This window comes from Mercenaria mercenaria, chromosome 1, assembly GCF_021730395.1.
Source record: "Mercenaria mercenaria strain notata chromosome 1, MADL_Memer_1, whole genome shotgun sequence".
NCBI lineage: Eukaryota > Metazoa > Mollusca > Bivalvia > Venerida > Veneridae > Mercenaria > Mercenaria mercenaria.
Genome location: NC_069361.1, coordinates 67850763 through 67865741, shown reverse-complemented (window position 1 = coordinate 67865741; position 14979 = coordinate 67850763). Strand labels below are relative to the sequence as shown.

At 32.8% G+C, this 14979-nt stretch overlaps 1 protein-coding gene across 4 annotated transcripts in view; it reads left to right on the top strand.

Moving 5' to 3' along the window:
- Nucleotides 1–2970: 2970 nt before the first annotated feature.
- LOC123535249 (spermatogenesis-defective protein 39 homolog) overlaps nt 2971–14979 on the top strand; it is a 63803-nt gene continuing 51794 nt past the window's right edge. The window contains exons 1-5 of one of the 4 annotated variants that reach the window (XM_053550075.1): nt 2971–3093; nt 5465–5492; nt 9371–9571; nt 11194–11300; nt 14541–14676. In XM_053550075.1, the coding sequence (XP_053406050.1) occupies nt 11214–11300; nt 14541–14676 (223 nt within the window). In that variant the 5' untranslated portion in view covers nt 2971–3093; nt 5465–5492; nt 9371–9571; nt 11194–11213. The remainder of the gene's footprint in view (nt 3094–5464; nt 5493–9370; nt 9572–11193; nt 11301–14540; nt 14677–14979) is intronic. The other 3 variants (XM_053550068.1, XM_053550076.1, XM_053550078.1) reach the window with 3 other exon arrangements.

The window sequence follows — 14979 nt, the reverse complement described above, 5'->3', positions numbered from 1 at the left end:
GTCTTTGTTGCAATGAACTAGATATTGAAGATGAATATCACTTTGTTTGTAAATGTTCTACCTACGCTAATATTAGACGAAAGTATTTAAAGCAATGCTATTACAACCGACCTTCTGTTTACAAATTCCACCAGTTATTAAATACAACTGATAAATCAGAACTTGTTATATTAGCAAACTTTGTTAAAGAAGCATTAGTTTTAAGAAACAATTGTCTTAATATTATTACATAACTATAAGTAGTTATCCTCCAGAATATTGATTTGTAAAATTGTTTATCTTAACATTTCATTAAAATCTAGGCACACAACTGTGTTAATATGATACCTGTTATTATTATACATTCATTATTTTGTGACCAAATATGTGTAAAATTTTCATGTGTTTAGACGATGTACACTGTGCAAGTCTTAATAAATTTGTCTTGTCTTGTCTTGTCTTGTCTGCTATTTCAACTGGGGGGGGGGGGGGGGGGTGGGGGGGCAAATGTCAGCAGTCTATTTTTTCATTGTTGGGGGGTGGGGGCAAATGTCCTACAACCCCAAAATTTACCCACATGGTAAAGTCAAAATGTACCCCAAAAGACCAAAATGTACCCACCTTGTTAGGTCAAAATGTACTCACTTTAAAAATATCAAATGTACCCATAAATTCCAGGTAATATTCATAAGATTTTAAATGTAAGGTTTTATTTCAATGATACAGAGTTATAAAATCTGGAAAGCAGATCCCTCGGAAGCACCGAGAACAAGACAAACAGTGAAAATTGCAGACTCGGTTGGACTGAGTCTGTTCATGAGCAGTAATGGAAAATGCAACACTGCCCACGCCCCCTAGCACCGGCTTGAGCAATATTCAATCTTCAAATCTAAATGAATTGAAATCAATGATCCCGAAGGACCAGAAAATATAATAATACCGAGACGAAGTCGGGGCGGCTTTTTACGGCCGCCACACAGCACTTAACACCCGCTGTTGTGAAGTAAATAAAATCTGAAAAGTAGATCCCTTGGAAGCACCGAGAACAAGGCAAACAGTGAAAATTGCAGACTCGGTTTGATTGAGTCTGTTCATGAGCAGTAATGGAAAATGCAACACTGCCCATGCCCCTAGCACCGGCTTAAGCAGTACTCAATCTTCAAATCTAATTGAATTAAAATCAGATCGCGAAGGACCAGAAAATATAACAACACTGAGATGAAGTAGGGGCGACCTTTTACGGCCGCCAAACTTTATTTTTTTTAACACAATCATTGATTAATTTTCAGCTGCTGAGCAGAATATTTTCACACCTGACACAAAGTTAACAATAAAAAGTAATTGCTGTGAAAGTCATTTATCCTTTCTTCCAAACTGTTAATGGAGTGACACATAATTTAATTATCAATTTTAAAATTAAGATGACAGTTGTGCTGTACTTTAATTACTGAATATAATTGTTTGCATCATTTATTTATTATTCAAAAATCAATAGGTCAAGTGTGTTTTAAACGTTTCCAATGTCTCCTTATTTCGTTTAATAAATATGCATTTGTATCTATTATTTTATCAGATTCTTGGTCAACACATATTCAAAACATTTTAAACACAAACGCAGATATACAAAATAAATCATATGAGAGCTACAGACACTGAATGCACATCATAAGTCCGGGAAAACAGCTGTCTTACACAGGTAAATACATGTTAGATCACTTTTCTTGCCTGTCACGTTCAAAATAGATCGTGGTGACAAATAGATTTGCGTATATCCTGGTATTATTAATTTTATAGAGTTAAAGACGTCATAATATAGTGCCAACTCTATTATGTGACATCACCTACCGTAAGTGCACGCTATATTAGACAAGGGTTTCCCTTTGGAAAGACAAGAATATCTGTCCCTGGCGTGTGCTCGGACAAATGGATATTTTCTTTACTAGGTAAGCAAGAAATTGAATATCTTGGTCTGCATAGACCTTATCTGTTTTCTCTGAGCTTTTTTTCAGCTTAATTTATACTGAGACAAGCTTTCAGTCATATAATATATGTTCTTTTCCTTTAAATGTATTATTTTGATAATTATTTATAAGTAATTAATCAATATTTATATGGGTACATTTTGACGTATATTAAAAAACATGGGTACATTTTGACTTTCACAATGGGTACAGGGTTTTGATTTCTTGTGAGTACATTTTGACTTTTTATTTTTGGGTATATTTTGGTTTGGGTACGTTTTGACATGCACCCATATAATATATGTTCTTTTCCTTTAAATGTGTTATTTTGATAATTATTTATAATTAATTAATCAATATTTATATGGGAACATTTTGACGTATATTAAAAAAAATTACCTGAATAGTAGAACTGTTTTTGCTGTGATTGTTTTTTATCATTTAAAACACAACAGAAGAAAGCCTAGTAGACCAGAGATTAGATGTTCTCGAAACATTCATCGAATTTTTATTCTGATTCTCATTAGTGGTGACATCTCCCTAAACCCAGGGCCAGTAAAGTATCCTTGTGGAAATTGTTGCAAACCAGTTGCAAAAATACACCGTGCAGTGTATTGTGAAGCCTGTTACAAATGGTGGCATATAAAGTGTGCTAAAATCACTTCATCAGAATATAACTTTCTTAGCAACTCAGATGAACCATGGCTATGTCCAGCATGCAACTTTTTTAATTTTTCAGACCCTTTTTTTTAACAACTCACTGGAATCAGAACATTCGTCATATATTGACCTTTCGTGTTCATCTTCTTCAAGAGAAAATCCACAAATATCAGTTTTCCAGGAACTGCGGGAAGTGAGAACTAAACATCCTAAAAAATTTATTCTGGCACACTTGAACATTAATAGTTTAAAATCAAAATTTGTAGAAATATCTGAAATCTTAAATGATATGATAGTAGACTTGTTATTTCTTTCAGAGACGAAACTGGACAATACCTTTTTAGATGCTACTGTAAGTGTGCCAGGCTACAAACTGGAGAGACGCGATAGAAATATAAATGGGGGTGGTTTATTGGCATACACCAGAAGTGACATTCCATCAAGGAGAAGAAAGGATTTAGAATCGGATCACTAAGAAAATATTGTTATAGAGGTAAATTTGAACAAAACAAAATGGTGTTTTCTAAATGTATATAGACCTTCAAATCAAAATGATGAATTTTTCTTTGATCATCTTACTAAAATACTGGATAAATGTATAAATTTTTATGACCATTATGCAGTAGTGGGTGACTTAAACTGTGACTTATTGTCAGAAACCAAAGGAAGAAATATCTCAGATTTCTGTGAACTTTTTTGTCTTAAAAATATTATTAAGGAGGCTACCTGTTTCACAAAAAAATTCAGTCCTTCTCTTTTAGATGTATTTTTAACAAATTCCAAATCTTTATGTATAAAAACATTAAACTTTGCAACAGGAATCAGTGATTGCCACAACATGATTAGCACTGTAATAAATAATACAATTCCAACTTTTGAAAAACAAAAAAAAATCATAAAGAAGTTTTAAAAACTTTAATATAGATACTTTTCAAAATGATCTTTCACAAATAAATCTTTCTGGAGATACTCCTCAAGAATTATCAGATGTGCATCATATATATAATAAATTTGAAGAAGATGTAACAAAAATCATAAATGAACATGTTCCTGTTAAACAGTCATATAGGAAGAGAGAACAATTGCCATATATGAACAAAACATTAAGGAAAGCAATTTACCATAAGAAAATGGCATATCACAAGTATTTGAAAAATAAAAATTAAAAAAATTGGGAAAAATACAGACAGAACAGAAACATGGTAAATAAATTAAAAAAAAATTCTTAGAAAGATGTGTAGGCGGTAGCAAATCCTCAGATTTCTGGCAAACAATTAAACCCTATCTATCCAAAAAGTCAGGAAAAAATGATTCAAAAATTATATTAAATGAAAATGGAATTACAGTATGTGATAAATAGGAGGTGTCCGAAATATTTAATGAATTTTTTGTTCATGTGGCTTAAGACATAGGCAAGGATGAAATTTTTAACTCTGACGATCATGAAAGTGTACATAAAATAAATGAAAAAGGTTTTATTCCAGGCAGTTTTTCTTTTCAACCAACAGATCATAAAACAGTTACTAAAATTATAAACAAATTTAATATAAAAAAAGGCTACAGGTGTTGATAAAATATCGGCTAAAATTTTGAAAACTAGGAAAAGAATCTCTGGTACCCTTTTATACTGATTTGGTAAATATTTCAATTTCTACAAATGCTTTTCCAGATAGGTTAAAAGAGGCCCAGGTAACGCCAATTTTTAAAAAGAATGATCCTTTCAGTAAAACAAACTACAGGCCAGTCAGTATCCTGCCAAACCCTTCTTAAATTTATGAAAAGGTATTATCAGATCAACTTACCTCTTATTTTGAAAATATTTTTGATGATTTTTTATGTGCGTCCAGAAAGGGTCATGGCTGCCAAACAACTTTATTAAGGTTATTAGAGGACTGGAAATGTGCACTGTACTCAAATCACTATGTCGCAGCTATTTTAATGGACCTGAGTAAAGCCTTTGATAGTTTACCACATCCAATTTTATTAGAAAAACTTCAGAGTTATGGTCTTTCAGAAAATGCGGTTAAACTTTTGTCAAGCTATCTGTCCTCACGTAAACAACAAATTAAAATAAATGATATTGTCAGCTCATGGGCAAATATAGAGAAAGGAGTTCCCCAGGGTCCATATTAGGGCCTCTCCTCTTTAACATTTTTATTAATGATATTTTCTACTTTATCAAAAAAAGCACCCTCTATAACTATGCTGACGATAATACACTCTCCTTCTGTTCACCAAATTTTGATCTCTTAATGACAACATTACAATCAGAAAGTGAAATACTTATACATTGGTTTAGAATAAATTGTATGCAGGCAAATCCAGACAAATTTCAGGCAATAGCAGTTGGCAAAAAAACTAAAGATAAATCACCAAAATTCAACATAGGTAGTACTGTAATAAATTGTGAGGATGAGGTAAAATTATTAGGAGTTGACATAAATTTTAATTTAAAGTTTGATAACCATATAAAAAATATTTGTGCTAAGGCAGCAAAACAACTTAATGTATTAAAAAGGATTGGAAAAAACTTAGGTAAATTAAACAGACTTACAATTTTTCATACTTTCATATTATCAAATTTTAATTTTTGTCCTTTGTCTTGGCATTTTTGTTCTGTACAGAATACCAGAAAAATAGAAAAGATCCAGGAAAGAGCTCTCAGATATGTTTATAATGACTACAGTAGTTCCTATGATGAATTGTTAAACTTTGCCAAATTACCATCATTACATGTAAGACGTTTAAGAACAATGGCAGTTGAAACATATAAGATATTAAATAATTTGGCACCTCCAGTATTGTCCAACCATGTTAATAAAAAAGATTCTAACTATAACTTTAGGTATTCAAATATTCTTCAGGTACCACAAGTCAGAACTTCAAATTTTGGTAAGAACTCCTTCAGGTATGCTGCACCTGTTCTGTGGAATTCCCTTCCTGAAAGCTACAGAAATGCTGTAAACTTCAGTCAGTTTAAAAATCAGATTTCTTTTTGGAATGGAAATGATTGTAAATGTTCTTTGTGCAAAACTTGAATCTCTCGAATAGTCGCATCTTTTTTATATCGCATCTTTTTTATATACCCATAGAACAGGTTAGCAACATACTTGATTGATGTATATGTTTTCCTGCGTGACATTATGTATTTAATTTTTGCCCTGTATTTTTGGTTCTGCTTGCATGTAGTTGTATATTATTTATTTTTTCCTGCAGTTGTGCTTTCTTGATTTCCATCATGCAGTAGTATTATTTTCTTATTTTTCCTTGTCTTTCAGTTATGTCTTGCATGCAGTTGTATTTGCTTGGCCTTTCCTGCAGTTATGCTTTCTTTAATTTTCTTGCTATCATGTAGTAGTTGCTGTTCAGTTCACCTCATGTCTGATCCTGAGATGATAACTTCCTTTAGCTTTCTTTTAAATTATGCATTTTTGTGCTTGTTTTGATGGTTTCACTTTTTTACATTTATTTTCTTATGGCAGTTTTTAGGTCACTGACCTAGAACAGCAGCTGTTACATGGTTTTTTAAATTCAATTACATGGTCTTAAATGTACTGCTTTACATGGCTGTTAAATATAAAATCTATCAGTATCACATTCAAAATGCTGCCATGTCATTTTTATGTTTCTTTCCATGTGCTAATATGTATGGTTTGTTTTATATACCAGATCTCCTTGATTGTGCAATGCTATTAGAATGTTCTGTCTTTGTGCTAGATGTAATTTTTAGGTTAATTTGCAACAATAATTATTTTAATGTTCATATGTTTTTAACCATGTCCTTCTTTTACAGCTTGTTTTACTTTTGTTTCTCATTAATTTGTTAACATATAGTCGGTTCAAAAGGCTAGCAAGACATTTCGACCCCAAGACATTTCAACCCCAAGAGACAATTCGACCCCAAGACATTTCAACCCCAACTCCTTGGACATTTCGACCCCATTCAATGATATGCCTGAAAACATCTAAGAATGCCGTCATTATTATAATTAAGCTTTAATCTATAGATAATTGAGCAATTTCAAAATGTAATTACGCTTAATTACCAATTTAATTCAAAATGTTAAAATACGGTTATTTTCGCGAAAATAAGATTTTTTTTACAAAAATGAGCCATAGATCTATTTGTCTAAATTTCTTTATTTTCTAAAATTCTTTTTTTTTAATTTCTTAAAGTCTATATTAGTACATGCCTTCATATGAAAAAATGAGTGATTTTTATCTCAAAAATACCGAACAATACCGAAATAATCATCATTTATAAATTATTAAAATAACGGGATTTATGTATCAACCGCGTTTATTACGTAAATAATTTATGAACAAATCGTTCTGATTATCTATCTTAAAATAACCTTCATATAACACATTTTCATACTTGGTGTTTATTTATATGTTCAAATCATCTTAAAGACTATTTTAGTACACGGCTATATTAAAAAAAAGAAAAGAAAAGATTTTAAAATCATGGGCCGATTTCGCCGATTTTAATTATGAAAATAACTTTAATAAAGTCACATCTTTAATACCTCTTTATTTATTTATTTTTATTTGACTTTTTTTTTCGAAAGATATATGCATCTCATTTCTATGGGATTCAACCAAATATAAATAATTATAATGTAACTCAAAGAAGTTTAAGATGTCATCATCTTCATTATATTGATATTTAAAATCATAATCAGAAACACGTAATCTTTTGATTGGATTATCACACCTTGATTAATTGTTTGTTGATATACAGACGGTGTGCATTTATCTGCAGTGCGCATTGCAATTAACAAGCGATTGTGGTGACATCGGATATTTATAAACATGTGTCAACATTATCTTTAATTTGGGCGAAAATGTAAAGAAAACAATAGGAAATTAAATAACATATTGCTTATTTTCGCATTTAATGTTATTTTCGTACGCGATTTTGACGCACACATAAAGTATTTGCTTTACAGAATATGATTTTCGTGTTTTACAAACTGCTCTTTTCTTTTCTATGTACGACATTCCTTCCAGTTGTAAAATATCAAACACGAAATCCCCGTTTCTGCAAAATGTAAGAATATGTGAGTACTGTTCTGTTAAAAACGGGGAAAAAATTATTATGATATTTCATATCTGTAAAGAAAATGTGACAGCCGTATTACTTTTTTCTATATTAAATATTTTAGCAAATACACGTGATTTAATGTATGATTTTAAAAGTATGATTTAAGCAACTTCAAGCGATTTCGGTCACACATTAAACCGGAATCCACCTAAAAACCGGGATACGCCGGAATACATTTTCCATAACCGGGATACACCTGTATTTTGTAAGTTAAAGGTATTTTTGAAGTTTTTTTTAAATAATTCAATCATATATATCATAAATGAATAAAATACGAATGGAAATAAGAATGCGTTCACGCAAAATGACTTTATACGAGACTGAAATTCGGCGACCGCGCGGGAAATTTCCATTACCGAAATACACCCTTTTTTTTATTAATAAATGGTATTTTTGTAGGGTTTATTGCAGAAATCATTCGTGTATAATATAAATAATAAGTTTCAGAAGGATAAATAAAATTCTTTAAGCAAAACGATTTTATAAGAGATTGAAATTCGGCGACCACGCGGGAAATTGCCATAACTGAAATACACCCGTATTTCTTCAACAAATGGTATTTTTGAAGTGATTTATGACTGAATTCAAACATATAGATCATAAATTATTATTTTTCAAAAGGAAATTAAAATACTTTTAGGCGTTACGTCTTGTACATGATTGAAAATCGGCGTGCGCACTGGAAATTTGTACATTCGGAATTTCCATGTCCTAAAATATTCTAATGTACACAGGTATTTCTTTAATAAATCGTATTTTTAGGGTTTATGATAGAATTCAATCATATCTCAAATAAATAATTAATTTACAAAAGGAAAATGAAATGCACAAAACGTTTTTATACGAAGTTGAAAATTTGTTGAGCGCACGGGAAATTTGCGCAAACGTGGATGAACCACAATCACCATAATTTTGTTAGCTTTTGAATTAAATAAAAGCTTATCATATTTAACTGCACTTACCTTGTTAGACATTGCTTGTCACATGTCATTTGTGTGTGCTTACAAATATACTGATTAATTGATATAATCAATAGGTGTGATAATCCAATCAAACTCTATCAGGACTAATCAAAGGACATTATTCGTGCTTTGGCAATAAATGCAGTAAACGTTTTTATATTCATATATAAACATGATATATTCTTTTAAAAACTGTTTTTTCATAATATATTTTCTTCTTAGATTATCAAAATAACATGAAGAAATAACTCAATTAGTTCCAATAATAAATATACGGCCGATCCTTTCCGACCAGCGCGGTTTATTTACTGACATGTATTTAAAAATAGAATATTTATATAGATCTATATATTCATATTTTCTAAAATATGTAAAATGGAAGAAATATAAAATTAAAACATACAACTATTTCTGAGGGGTCGAAATGTCTTGGGGTCGAAATGTCTTTGGGGTCGAATTGTCCAAGAAAATTAAATTTTGGGGTTGAAATGTCTTGGGGTCGAAATGTCTTGGGGTCGAAACGTCCAAGATTCGTTCAAAAGCACCTAGAGTGCTTATGTTGCATTGTTACTTGTCTTGCCGACTCAAAATAAAATTTATCTTATCTATCTTATCTTAAATAACTGGAGAATGTCTAAGATTACGTTTGATATGGAGGTCACTTATGACTGGTAAATGACCCATTTAATTATTGATTTCAGGTCAGAACGTCAAACGTCCGGTGCACAGTGCGAGTAGATGATGATGATGCAATCCCTGATTCCGGGTCCCGATTCCAGGTTTTAGTCGACTCAGAAAAATGGCCGCGCCCATGACCAGGAAAATAGTTGCAAAAATATAAACTGTCTTATATAAACCTTTGTTACGATAAATTTAAAAAGCAAAAAAGTCAATAATTACAGGTATGCTAATTTCATCACTACGCCACTTTTGACAGATAATGATACACAAATTTTAGGCTTGCCATAAATTATTTGGCCATATCAAACTTAAAGAACTATAAAATACACAGAATGGCAACTGGAGATAATCTCGCGTCAGCTCGTTTTAGCGCGTTATCTAATTTCAAAGCATTTGCCGACTTGATCAATCGTGATCAAATCAACAGACGCTTACTCAAGTATAAAACTGGCGGTACGGTCGACGTGTAATAAACCAATTTCGAATCCATTTTTTAAACGACAACTGTTGATTTCTTAGACTTCCAATCATAAATTTATTTCTTCCCCGTATAGAAAATACTAATAACATTAAAAAAAGCACCATTATCTTTATAAACAAACAATCTGATAGAAAGTTATCTTACATAAAAGCGTTTGCCAACTTGATCAATCATGATCAAATCAACAGACGCCTACTACAACGAGATCTGATTTAGTTGCCACGTGATGTTGGCGAGATTTGCTCTGTATGCCTTCCAAGTTGCCGATCTATTTATTTTTATAGCTATTTGGCCATATCTACATACATGGCCCAAAATGTGCACCCCTGCACAAGTGTGTCCATTTGTAACCCACTATTTTCCTTTGGTTACTAGGGTTACTCTATGACTTTGGTTACTTCCTCTTCCAGTGCCTGTGTTCTAAGTGATCAGACAGGTGTCCATTTTTGACCCACTACATACCTTTGGTTACTAGGGTTACTTACTATTCTATATGACTTGTCCATGTACAAGTGAGGCTTCAAAATCCACTTGCCCACAGTCAAAATTTACTAGTCCGGATTTTCGACATTAAAAGCTGCATGAAACTGCTATTTCGGAAAATGATCTACAGGTAGTAACAAAAGCAAACATAATACAATGTATTACTGTAACTGTGACAAAAAGATAAGCTAATAGATACTTTCGCCTGTATACAAAGCTGAAGTCATGTCTGCAAGGCCAGATACAGCATAACAAAATGCCATGCCCGAATTGTTGCTTGTGCAAGCTGCTGAATTCAGAAAATCAAGACTCTTGAAACGGTCTATCTCGTTTTGAATCATACTCGTGATTTCTTAAATTTGTGCTTTTGACTTTTGTTTTTGCTTGGCTTTTGACTCGCGTTTTTTGTCAGTTGCCGAAGTTCTAACAGCAAACCTGTCCAAAAGTTTGCAATTGTTCACGTTTCTGGTTTCTATTTGTCGCGTTTGTACCGTGTGCAAATTCATGCAAGACCAAGACCACGTGGAAAGTCAGATTCTAAATTTAGACACAAGTGTATGGTTTTGCATATCACTGCACAAGCGTACCACTTTAAAAGACGAAGCATACCATATTTGTAAAATACATGTGTATTGTGAAAAAATAAATATTTGCCAACTATTGTTTTTATGAAAAAATGTATTACATTTAATTATGAAAGACAACTGAAATTAAATGTACGTATATATATATATATATATATATTAATGACTGTTGTACTCGTTTGCTCAATAAAATATGTTATAAATATAATAAGCTTTGTCAGTGTATTTGCCTGAATTTTATGAATAAATAATACTTAATATGTAACAGCACAAATGGAAAATACTTTGATTGCAGATATTTAACAAACTACAGGGATGAGTTTAGATGAAAATGAGGAGGATTACTGGGGGTCATCCAGAGTGAAAAACAGCAAGAAGAAAGTTAATATCTTTGATGACAGTGTAAGTGTCTGATATCAAATCAGTAAACATTAAATATGACTGATTAAAAAGAATGCATTACTGGCACTTGGTAAGTGGAACAGCCGGTTGTTATGACTCAATTTCTACATTTCAGTCAGTCCTATATTCATATTAGGATCATGTTCTTTTTGCTTCATGATTCAGATCGCCCTTTCAAAATAACAATGATTCTTAACTGACTACTGAAATCCGTTGAAAGATCAGATACAACTGAAACCTTGCATGTGAAGACCTAGCTGTTAGTGCCCTCAATATTGTTAGCTCATCTGATTTTTGTAAAAAGTCTATGAGGTATTGCCGTCACATGATCGTATGCATTTTGTGAGAATTATGGCCCTTTTTGTACTTAGAAAATTTGAGTTTCTTTGTTAAAATTTTTGTTTAGGTCCACTTTTTCCCAAAAAACTGTAAGAACTACAGCTTTGAAACTTTGCACACTTGTTTTCCATTATTAGGTGACTATGTAGACCAAGAACCATAACTCTAACCTGTAGTTTTTCAGAATTATGGCCCTTTTTGTACTTAGAAATTCTGAACTGTAACTCTTTCCTTACATACTTTCCAGCACTTGTAGACGAGTGATGGCACCCATAAGCAATGCTCTTGTTTTTGATATACATTTACAAATGTTCTCAGAGTTCAAACGCTTTAAATGGTTAGGTCACTAATAGAGAACCTCCTTTTTGAAGAGTATTCAATTCCTACGATAAACCTACTTTTAATGCAATTCTTGAGGGGGCGTAGGTTCAAGCCCTACTGGGACCAAATTTTTTTCCCTTATTTTCCTTTTTTCTAGCAAGTTTTTACTTCTTTCAAGACTTTTTATTGATTTCTTGTACAAAAATGGAAAAAGATAATCTTATAAGCGATTTCTTGGTGTTCAAAGTGAATTTACTACTTAAACAGAAGGGGTAGAGTTACACATCTTTAAAAATAATGAGTTACGCACGGTGAAAGTTCTCTATTTTGCTTTCACTCTTAGAATATATATTGTGGAAGAAATTTAGGTGGGTTTTATGTCTGCCCTAAGGTTATTTTTAAATGGAGTAAGCAAAATTCAAAACAGAAACACAGCATTCGACCTTATTTTTTCAATGTTGAAGTATGAATTCTGTCTCATTAAATCCGTTTATTTGAGGCACCATAGAAAAAATGATGTCGAAATTTTTATTTTGTGTTTTATAATTATTTACCAATAATTTGATGTTTCTGTTATTAAATTTAATGGTAAAATGAGTTCTCTGCAAACGTTTTGGATAGTGGCTATAACTTTGAAATTTGTCTCTACTCGAGCTTGAAGAGATACCGTTAGTTATACGAAATTTATAAAAAAAAAACGGCACGGTAAAAGTTGTTAAAAAATTGCAAAATAGTGCAAAACACGGTTAACTTTCAGAATATACCAAGCAAAGGCCATTTTGTAAACATTACTATTAGTGATCTAATACCTTAAGTGAAAGTTTTAAGGGATGGACTGTATTGAACTTCTGTGTCACTTGCCTCTCACCTTTGTGTGTGTGAGCCATGCTCATATCCTCATGTTAAGATCAAACCATCCAGCTGGCTTGTGGTAGGTACATGTAGGTGGTTTACCCTGGTGACCACCTATACCTGAATTTATGACTGGAGGAGCCATAAGGGTCGTCCTCCAACATTAGAAGCTGGAAAGATTCCGTATGACAGACCTTGTGTCTGTGTGACTAAAGACCAAACAAAAACACTTAAGTGATGTATGCCCATTTTTAGAAATTTGACCTTAAAGTAATAAATTATTTATGGGTTGAACAAAAAGAAATATTTATCACTTTTTAGCTCACCTGAGCACGAAGTGCTCAAAGGTGAGCTTTTGTGATCGCCCTGTGTCCGTCTTCTGTCCGTCCGTCGTCAACAATTTGACTGTTAACACTCTAGAGGTCAAATTTTTGGCCTAATCTTAATGAAACTTTGTCAGATTGTTACCCTCAATAAAATCTTGGACGAGTTCGATATTGGGTCATCTGGGTTCAAAAACTAGGTCACCAGGTCAAATCAAAGGAAAAGCTTGTTAACACTCTAGAAGTCACATTTTTGGCCCAATCTTAATGAAACTTGGTCAGAAAGTTACCCTTAATAAAATCTTGGACGAATTTGATTTCGGGTCATCTGGGGTCAAAAACTAGGTCACCAGGTCAAATCAAAGGAAAAGCTTGTTAACACTTTAGAGGTCACAATTTTGGCCAAATCTTAATGAAACTTGATCATAGTGTTATCCTCAATAAAGTCTTGGACGAGTTCGATATTGGGTCATCTAGGGTCAAAAACTAGGTCACCATGTCAAATCAAAGGAAAAGCTTGTTAACACTGTAGAGGCCACATTTATGATGTATCTTCATGAAACTTGGTCAGAATGTTAATATTGATGATCTTAAGGTCCAGTTTGTATCTGGGTCATGTAGGATCAAAAACTAGGTCACCCGGTCAAATCAAAGGAAAAGCTAGTTTACACTGTAGACGCCACATTTTTGACCATATCTTAATGAAACTCGGTCAAAATGTTAATCTTGATGATCTATAGCCCAGGTTCAAATCTGGATTAGGTGGGGTCAAAAACTAGGTCACCAGGTCAAATCAAAGGAAAAGCTTGTTAACACTCTAGAGGCCATATTTATGAGTGTATCTTCATGAAACTTAGTCAGAATGTTAAACTTGATGATCTTTAGGACATTTTCGAATCTGGGTCATGTGGGGTCAAAAACTAGGTCACCCGGTCAAATCAAAGGAAAAGCTAGTTTACACTGTAGACGCCACATTTATGACCTTATCTTAATGAAACTTGGTCAGATTGTTAAATTTGATGATCTTTAGGTCAAGTTTAAATCTGGGTCAGGTGGGGTCAAAAACTAGGTCACTAGGTCAAATCAAAGGAAAAGCTTGTTAACACTCTAGAGGCCACATTTATGACTATATCTTCATGAAACTTAGTCAGAATGTTAAACTTGATGATCTTTAGGTCAAGTTCGAATCTGGGTCATGTAGGATCAAAAACTAGGTCACGGGGTCAAATGAAAGAAATAGCTAATTCACACTTTAGAGGCCATATTTATGACCATATCTTAATGAAACTTGATGATCTTTAGGTCAGTAGGTCAGATGAGCGATACAGGGCCTTCATGGCCCTCTTTGTTTGTTTTTGCATTAGATAACTGTTGCATTTACACATTTTAATGTTAATATCTACAGGTTTCAGTAGAACTTGCATCTGACTTGGCAAAGTTCCAGAAAAGTTTAGCAGATGATTATAATGATGATGATAATGCAATTGGTTGGGGTGATGATCCTGTGTCATCATCATTTCAGAGTTCATCATCCCATCAAAGTAAGTGTCTTTTTGTGTTTCTTAAACTGAAACCTTATGATCAAACCTCTTGCAAATGCCAACATCTTCTCCAGGAGATGGATATTATTGTAATAGAGGTTATTATTTTACATGTTCTCAACCTGCTGCAGTGACTAGCTGTAATTCTTTCATGTCAGGACTTCAGGGCGGTCAGTGGTTCTATCCATCTGCACCTCCATGTCTGAAGTAATGTCTGTAGGGACAGCCGGTGACTTCCTCCTCAAGTAAAGACTGGGAAGTTGCATTTAGACAATAGACTATCTCCTGGACTATGTAGATAAT